Genomic DNA, 9062 nt, shown 5'->3' with positions numbered 1-9062 from the left:
TTAAAATAAGAGAAGAAGGGGATAGAGGTTTCCAGGGGGAACTAGTTGCAATTTAAAATTGAGAAATCAGCAAAGCCCTCAGTGACAAAGGGAAGTTTTAAGAGAGACCCCAGGATCTGGGGTGCAAGAAAGGTGGACTTCTGGGTGAAGTGCAGAAGCTGTGTGAGGGAGTCAGCCCAGCCCAGTGGACAGTTAGGAGCAATATGCAGAGTTACAGCAAGCACCATGTGACTTCAAGTCAGTGGCAGTTATAGGAACCCAAGGAAGGTTGCCTGGCCATTGCGTTCTCAATCTTAATATGTGTCCTTCCTTGTCTAAAGAAGAGGTAGAGCTGGGACCATTTATCTGTCAGACGTAGAATCATCTATAGTCCCTAAGATGTGTATTGAGTTCCCCAGCCATGCAGCATCTCAGTAGGGTGCCTGGATCCCTGAGCTGCCACTTCAGATGGGCAGAGCCTCAGTCCAGGGCCGATACCTGCTCAGAATCTGCATGAGGTGGACGTGGGGAACACGTGCTCCCTTCTGCTGGGGTCTGGGCCTTTGTGGTTGGTGTTGGTGGCTTCCCCATCCATGCAGTGTCTCAGTGGGGTGCCTGGACCCCTGAGCTGCCTCAGCACCTTGCAGCAACAAGAAGGCTACCATTTTCCTGGTGAAATGGTTTCCCTACCTCGTCCCTTATCCCCTCTGTAGCTGTGTTTTCCAGGCAGATTCAGTTCTCAGAAGCTTTCAGGCAACACAAGAGAGTGCGTGTTGCAAAGTGCAATGGAGCATTTGTGTTTGTGCATTTTCTGGGTGTGAAGAAGAGTTTATGGGTGTGAAATCCAGGTCTTAGTAGAAATGGCTGGAGGGTGCTCTTAATGAGGACATCTCTGTGTGGGCTGCTGTGCTTTCTGTTCCATGCATCCCGCCTTTGCTAACAACCCATTTCCCTCTTAATGAAAGTTGTTTCAGTGGATCTCATGTAACCCTATGTCTTAAAAGGAAAATGTAGAATCTGACATTATTCAGTGAAACTCGAATTATTTAGCACAGAGGATGGTGGTTTTCTCGGAGAAGTAATGATTTTGTGACTGCATGAAATTTAAGCTGACACCGATTGTTTGCCCAGTACATGGGAGCTCTTTGAGTGGATCCAGAGAAAATGAGGCAGAGTGAAAAGACAGAGCAGTGGATGGGGAGATTGGTGGTATCATATGGGCCTTCTTTTCAGTTAGAGTCTGAAGTCCAAATCCTGCTTGAAATTCCTAGAATTTGGAATTTTGTTTTGTTTAAAAACTGAGGAATCTGGTAGGTCCATGCCAAGTGTCTTGAGACACAAAGACACATCAAATGTGAAAGAGATGTAAAGACAGAAATCTTGCGATAAGGTATTTATTTAGGATGAGAAAATGAAATTGAGGACAAGGTACAGGAATATTAAGAATTTCTTTTACTCTCAAAGGAAATAATGAGCTTATTTTTCTTGATTCTGCAAGCTCAGCGGCAGCAGATCTGGTAGAATCTACCAAAGGCACAGGACCCAAAGCGACGTAGAGCCAAACGGCAAATTGGTCTTCTGCAAATGCACCTCAAGCCTCTCCCTGAGCCTGGGGACACAGAGACAGCATCATAAATGGATCACCAAGGTCAACAGTGGGTTGTAAAGGGAATCTTGGAGAAGTCACGTGCCAGCAGATGAGTGATGTTGTCTGCATTAGGGCCGGTGGCATGAACAACCTCAGTCAATAGGAATAAATACACAGAGCAGTGCTGGTCACACAGGATTTGAGACTCATTCTCATTTGCTGTCATTTTTGCGCTTCTGCCCCATCACACACACACCTGAACCCCCTCTTAGGCTTGGCTCTACTTTTTAAAATCCATTCTATAGATACAGTAAATTATTGTCCTTGTAATGAAGTCTACTTGTTTAGATCCAGAAAGAACTAGTCAGACTGTGTCTTCATATCTTAAACCAACTGAGTTTCACAGGCAGATCTTGGAATCAAGTCTTTCCTTTTTATTTATTTTTTCTAAAGTGTAAGGATTATTAAGAAAGTAAAGGAGTAAAGTAATGGCTACTCTCCAGGCAGAGCAGCCTCAAGTCTTTAAAGACAGAAGACCTGTTAGATTTATTGGGCTCTCTATGCAAGTTATAGATGAGAAAACCAAGGACCAGAGATGCTACATGAAGCCACCTAAGTGACATGGACAATTGAGACTCGACTCCAGACTCTGTCTCCCGTCCATCCCTCTAGACCCTGCAGCTCTGTATGCCGGGCTGTCTCACCTGAAAGCGGAAGGGCGGCACTTTCATCCCATGTAAAGGCATGAGCCACTTCCTGATCATCTGCTCCAGTCTGCTCCTGGGCTGCAGCTTCATCAGCTCTTGCCTGAAGTGGCTCCCCCAGAGCCTGCAGGGCCACCAGGAGAATGGTGGCGGTGAGTAGGGCAAGGGTCCTCATGGCTACAGTGACCTGGAGGAGGGAGAGCAGGAGCAGATGTGTGGGGAGAGAGGGGTTAGCCTGGGTTTATAGGTCTGCAGAGAGAAGGCTCGGAGACAAGAAACTTTGAAACTTCTCAGTGAGAGGAGGTGTGAATTTCATTGGAGATTGTGTGGGATCCCATTGGTCTCAATGTCCCTCTTTTCCTCCTTTGATCTCTCAGCTTTTATTCTAGTGTGAATCTCTATTCACACTAGAAAGTGTGAGTAGATGGAACAGGCGTTTTGAGAGGATGGTGGAGATGAGGGTCCTGGCATGTTTTTCCTGTTTCTCACTTCATTACATATTTACTTTTTAATAATCAACCAAAAGATAACAGCAGTGCTTTTGTTCAGTAAGTTCAGGGAGCAAATGTGTCATTTTCTGCAGATGGCCCCACTACTCCCTGGAGGTCTACACTGTGGCAGCAGGCATAAATTCCTATCAAGTGAAGAGTCATTTGTTGCAGGCATCAAGGGCGTGACCACCCTCATGAAGGCATGGGGTGAGTAGCCTCCTGTAGGAGCCAGTGTGAAGGGGACCATGACCCTATCACGTGATGAGTGAAATGAACACAGTGATATCAAGGTAAAAAGTTCATCTACATCCAAAAGAAATTTTTCCAGCTCTACTGAGATGTGAATAAGAATTAAAAATGGTATAAATCTATTGTATACCAAGATAGGATTTGATGTTCATATACATGTGGTTTTTTTATCATATACTACATACACAAATCAACTCAAAATGTTTCCAAGACGCAAACATAGACTTGAAACCATAAAATGATGAGAGGAACGTATGAAGATAACGCTTTGACATTGATGTTGGTAATGATATCTTTGCTGTGACAGCAAAGACACAGGCAATGAAAGGGAAAATAGACAAGTGGGGCTGCATTGAACATTAAAGCATCTGAACGGCAAAAATAAAAAAAAACAAACAACTGAGTGAGAAAGTGACCCAGAACATGAGAGAAAATATTTGCAAACCCGAGGTGGTAGAAGGGGTAAATATCCAAATACATAAGGAAGTCAAACAACTCAAAAGCAAATAACAAGTAACCTGATTGAAAAACAGGCCAAGGAGCAGGATAGGCTCCTCTCAAAATAAAATAATGTTTCAAGGATCTGCTATTGTCTCTATTAGACATGTCAAGTCGGACACGTGTATTTCATAGGAAATTTCCTGAGTTTCTCTATTAACTTAGCTGGTAGCCAGTACCCCAGGCAGCCACCAGAGGTTCAGAGAGAAATGCACAGCAGGGAATTCACCCACTAGGTCCCTCTGGGGTGGTCCAGGAGTCACAGGTCAGACTGGGGGCACAGCTTCAATGTTGAAACCTCAATGTGAGAGTTTAAGTTTTGTGTTACTTACAGATCCTGAAGTTAGGCAGAGTGACCAGAGAGGGCAGACAGCAGTCCTCTGTCCCGGGTCTCCTGTAGCAAGAGCAGCCGTGCACAAACAGGAGGGGACTTCCCTATTTAAGGGTGATTTGGGATCAGGTGTCCTAATATCCTGGGTTACTTTCTGTTGGGTACATTAAATAACTCTGGTGGCAAGGGCAGTTGAGAAATTTGGAGGGACGCTGGGGTCTAGACATGAGTCCACAGAGGGACCCCGCATCTAACTCGGTCAGCCCTGGCCAGGCCCAGGCAGCAACCAACGATGGATTCTCCATGACTCCTAAGACAATGGACCCCGAGATGCCTGTGCTGGTGGCTGAGGCTGAGCTAGTTGCACCCAGGGAATATTTAAAGCCCCCAGGAGAGCCTGGCCTGCATATCACAGGATACACTCTGTTAGGGAGACAAGTTCACGATTGACACCCATGCACAGGAGAGGATGAGGAATCTTGCCTGAACCAGCCTCCCCAGTACCTGTGCTCTAACCATAACAACACATCAAAGCCGATTGGTGGGCTGGGATGTTGCAGACCACCTGGTTGAGACTGAATCCCACCTCGCCTTGTGTTACCAGGCGGGGCAGGTTTTGCTGGGTTCGTTAAGGATGTGCACACAGCATGTGGTTCCCTGGAGCGGAGAATTGCCTCATTGCTTGGGCAATGGACAGTTTAAGGCTAAAAGAGTTTCTAGGACCATCGTGGCCAAGGACTCCTGAGTTTGCTGCTTGAGACCTAAGGTCTCTTGGAAGTCTCTCAGGGAGGCGGCCAAGGTGGAAGCAAGATGGGTGTTAGCTTGCATCACCTGGTGCTGTGTGCTCAAATACCCTGCTCTTAAGCCAATTCTGGGCAGGCTTAAGAGCCTCCATATGCACAGTACGAGTGGGATGATCACTGGTCACCTCAGATATGCAGGATCGAGGTCCTGTGGTCCCTCCTGTGTTATTTGAGGAGAATTCCTTGGAAGACTAGAGCACATTTTAAAATGTACCACTATCCACCCTCCGCCTCCTTCTCCTAGTGAGGTAAATGGGATAAGGTTTCTGGAAGTGAGAAAAGACAGCAGTCACTCAAGAGGCAATAAATACCTACGGTGAGGTTGCTGAACCCAGTGTAGAGGCCAGACAGCCCCTGCCACCATGGGAAGGTCATGCACAGAGCTGGTCCCACAGGCTGGGTGCTCAGGGCCTCCTCTGCAACTCTGTGTGAAGGCGGCAGGCATTGACCTGTGGAGGACTGGGGGCAGTGGAGTGAGAACTGAAGCATCTCCCTCAATCTTACTGAAGGAGGAGGCGTCTCAAGCCTTGATAGGGGGTGGTTGCTGTGGTAGAGCAGTGAGGTCAGCTGTCCCTCTGAGGAAGCAGCCAGTTCCTAATGCGTGGCAGGCTCAGGAACTTCAGCATTGGAGGAAGTAAGCCCCAGTCTCATCCCAGCATAAGAAGAAATTTGACATTTTATGCAGCCAGAAAACACATGAAGAAATGCTCATCATCACTGGCCATCAGAGAAATGCAAATCAAAACCACAGTGAGATACCATCTCACACCAGTTAGAGTGGCCATCATTAAAAACTCAGGAAACAACAGGTGCTGGAGAGGATGTGGAGAAATAGGAACACTTTTACACTGTTGGTGGGACTGTAAACTAGTTCAACCATTGTGGAAGTCAGTGTGGCGATTCCTCAGGGATCTAGAACTAGAAATACCATTTGACCCAGCCATCCCATTACTGGGTATATACCCAAAGGACTATAAATCATGCTGCTATAAAGACACATGCACACGTATGTTTATTGCGGCACTATTCACAATAGCAAAGACTTGGAACCAACCCAAATGTCCAACAATGATAGACTGGATTAAGAAAATGTGGCACATATACACCATGGAATACTATGCAGCCATAAAAAATGATGAGTTCGTGTCCTTTGTAGGGACATGGATGAAACTGGAAACCATCATTCTCAGTAAACTATCGCAAGGACACAAAACCAAACACCGCATGTTCTCACTCATAGGTGGGAATTGAACAATGAGAACTCATGGACACAGGAAGGGGAACATCACATTCCGGGTACTGTTGTGGGGTGGGGGGTGGGGGGGGCGGGGACAGCATTAGGAGATATACCTAATGCTAAATGACGAGCTAATGGGTGCAGGAAATCAACATGGCACATGGATACATATGTAACAAACCTGCACATTGTGCACATGTACCCTAAAACCTAAAGTATAATAAAAAAAAAAAAAGAAATTTGGGCTATTTGGGGAAACTGAGGCCGTGGTGACAGTTTTAGGTTCTGGGGCATTAGTAGGTGCCTGTAGGGTCACAATGATGAGGTTATGGGGCAAAATATGAAGGGGTGTGTATGCGCGAGAGGAAGTTCTCCGGGTTCTGGAAATGCCCCGTGTCCTGTAGAAGTGGAAACTGGACCTGCTTCCTGCACACAGAACACACTCCAGTCCGTAGGCATTTCCCCAGCACTGCATGAGCGTTATCACTGGAGAGCTGGTGAGATTCGGGCATGTGGTTGTTACACACAGGTCCCCCAAGTTCATAGTTTTTGCATAGCTTCTAGGGCAGCCTTACAATTTGACTGAGACTCTGTAAGTTCCTTGCGCCATAAAGTAATGGGATTACAATTAAGGCAAATGCTGATCTCAGCAAAATTCCACTCAATGATGTCATCGCTGGGCTACCCAGCAAAGCACGAGGTAAAAGGAAGCAGCAAGGCAAGGGTTTGGGTACTGGACATGAGCCAGCGCCATGTCTGGGGGATAGCGAGGCCCGTACCTGCAGCAGTAAGGAGAGGCTGTTTGGTGGTGACCTCGTGGTCAAAGTGATTTTCCTCTACAAGGGACTTAAAGAGATAAGTAAGCAAAAAAGAAATGACCCCTTTAAAATGTGTGCCAGGGCATGAACAGATACTTCTCAAAAAGAAAAAGACATACAAGAGGCTGACAAACATATGAAAAAATGCTTTAAATTACTGATCATTAGAGAGATGCGAATAAAAACCTCAACGAGATACTAATTCATACTAGTCAGAATGGCTGTTATGAATATTCAAAAAATAACAGATATTGGCAGGACTGCATAGAGAAGAGAGCGCTTATACACTATTGGGGGAGTGTTAATTTGTTCAGACACAGTGGCAAGCAGTTTAGGGATTTGCCAAATAACACAGAACTCTCATTCCACCGAGCAATCCCACTACTGGGTATACATCCAAAGAAAACAAATCATTCCACGTAAAAGACACATGCAGTCGTATGTTCATGCGAGCATCACTCACGATAACAAAGATATGGAATCGACCTAGATGCCCATCAGTGGTGGATTGGATGAGAAAAAGTGGCACATGGACATCATGGGATACTACAGTCATAAAAGAGAATGAAATTGTGTTGTTTGCAGAAAGATGGATGCAGCTGGAAACCATTATCCTTAGCGAATTAACGCAGGAGCAGAAAACCAAATATCACATGATCTCACTTATAATTGGGAGCTACACAGCGGGTACTCATGGACTCATGGACATAAAGGAGGGAAGAATGGGCAGCAGGGACTGGGAGAGGGAACAGGGAGGGAGGAGAGCAAATGTTGTAGTCCTGTCTATTGTGTAGTATGCTCTCTATCTGGGCGGTCGGATAAATTGTACCCAAACCCTCAACATTGCCCTATAGATCCACCCTACATATGACAAACCTGAACATGGACCCAGGAATCTAAAATAAAAGTTGAAAAATAATGAGATTCATTGATGTGTCTTGTTCCGAGGAAGCTGTCTTCTCCCCTGATGATCTCTTGGGCAGGGGTGCTCCTGTCTGAGTTGGTGGCCATCCCGCTGGTGGTGGCCTTCCCAGGTGGTCACCCATGAAGGAATGTGGGTTCTGGGCATTCCCTTTACTGCTGCTGTTGCACAGCCTGACAGCTCCTGTGTGTCTGCTTCAGCAGCAGCCGTACCAGTAGCACCCGGAGTGATTTCAGGAGTTCAGGGAGCACAGAATGCGCTGCAAGTGGCTCTGAGTCGGCGGTGGCTCCTGGTTCTGCCTTCCTCACCCCTAATTCAGTGTCCTGATGTCCTTCCCTCCCATGCTTGGCTGCAACGGTGAGCACTCCAGGCTACTGCATGGCACTCCTTTCGCGGGACCCACTGGGATCCCAGCCTGTGTTGAGGTTGCACCTGTTCCTTGTCCAGTGGCTTTCCAACTTTCATCTCAACTAACACAGAGATTCTTCTCTTGCAGTCCGTTTCACATTTCTTTTTGGATTGCCCTAGAACCTTAGCAGAACTCTGGAGTTTCAGCAAACAAGTGTTTTGTCTGAAAGTCTTTGCAACACTTTCCCTTCCATGTTTATCCTCAGTCCCTGCCGCAGCCTGATTTTCCCATTTTGTCCCCCAGTGTCAACACCCAGTGACAGTAGACATGGCTGAAGCTGTTCTTTCACACACATGCATTTGACGTGTCAGGGAATATTGAAGCGAGGCTGAACTCTCCATGAGAGCCTTGACACCATCAGAGTGAAGGAAATATTCTGGAGAAGGTGTGGGTGAGGGTGCAGATGTGGGCGTGAGAGCAGAGAGGCCTGCAGAGCAGCAAGAATATTCCCACACACGTTGAGGCTGTCTGGTGGCCCCAGCAGACACAGTGTGTGTGGATCTCGGGCACACCCCTGAGACCTGGTTTTGAGCTGGTAGGGAAGGGCATTCGTGGAACGCAGCGTGCATGTTAGCATGAGGCAGAGTGGGGGTGCGTGGGGATGAACTCTGAGGAGGACGGGCCACATCCCAGCTCCTCAGAGTGCAACGCCCTGTCCCTCCCCTCAGCCGTTTGTCCACCCTCCTGCAGGGAGGGTCGTGGTGCTGCCTGTGCCACACAGAGACTCCTGGGTCTGCAGATCCAGCTGGGACAGGCAAGAACTCCAAGTTCGCTGCACTTTGTCCGCCTTTCCCAGCTGCCCCTCTCAGGTTGTCTATGTGTCTGGTGTTGTCGTCTACAGCAATTTTACAATAAACCATGAGGAAATAACTTCCTTGAGCTGTTTTAAAATGTAGCCCTGAATCCCGGACTCTTTTCCCATAAAAATGGAGGTGAAAATGTCTCCTGTTGAATCTAGATTAGGTGACATCTTGACCAGTTGAACACACCTGACTTAGCACCATGCCGTTTGTTGGGCTAAGGTCATAAGAAG

The 9062-nt window shown here is 47.0% G+C and overlaps 1 protein-coding gene across 1 annotated transcript; it reads right to left on the bottom strand.

Annotated features, from left to right (window-relative positions):
• Positions 1 to 1368: 1368 nt before the first annotated feature.
• LOC116472392 (theta defensin subunit A-like) lies at positions 1369 to 3890 on the bottom strand. The gene is made up of 3 exons (XM_032159164.2): positions 3842 to 3890; positions 2272 to 2458; positions 1369 to 1588 (listed from the first exon to the last, which is right to left on the bottom strand). The coding sequence occupies exons 2-3, from the start codon at positions 2444 to 2446 to the stop codon at positions 1479 to 1481; spliced, it is 285 nt and encodes a 94-aa protein (XP_032015055.1). The 5' UTR covers positions 2447 to 2458; positions 3842 to 3890; the 3' UTR covers positions 1369 to 1478.
• Positions 3891 to 9062: the final 5172 nt, after the last annotated feature.

Source organism: Hylobates moloch, unplaced genomic scaffold (assembly GCF_009828535.3).
Source record: "Hylobates moloch isolate HMO894 unplaced genomic scaffold, HMol_V3 SCAFFOLD_8, whole genome shotgun sequence".
Lineage (NCBI taxonomy): Eukaryota > Metazoa > Chordata > Mammalia > Primates > Hylobatidae > Hylobates > Hylobates moloch.
The sequence above is the reverse complement of the archived record's forward strand: the minus strand, read 5'-3'. Positions and strand labels throughout refer to the sequence as shown.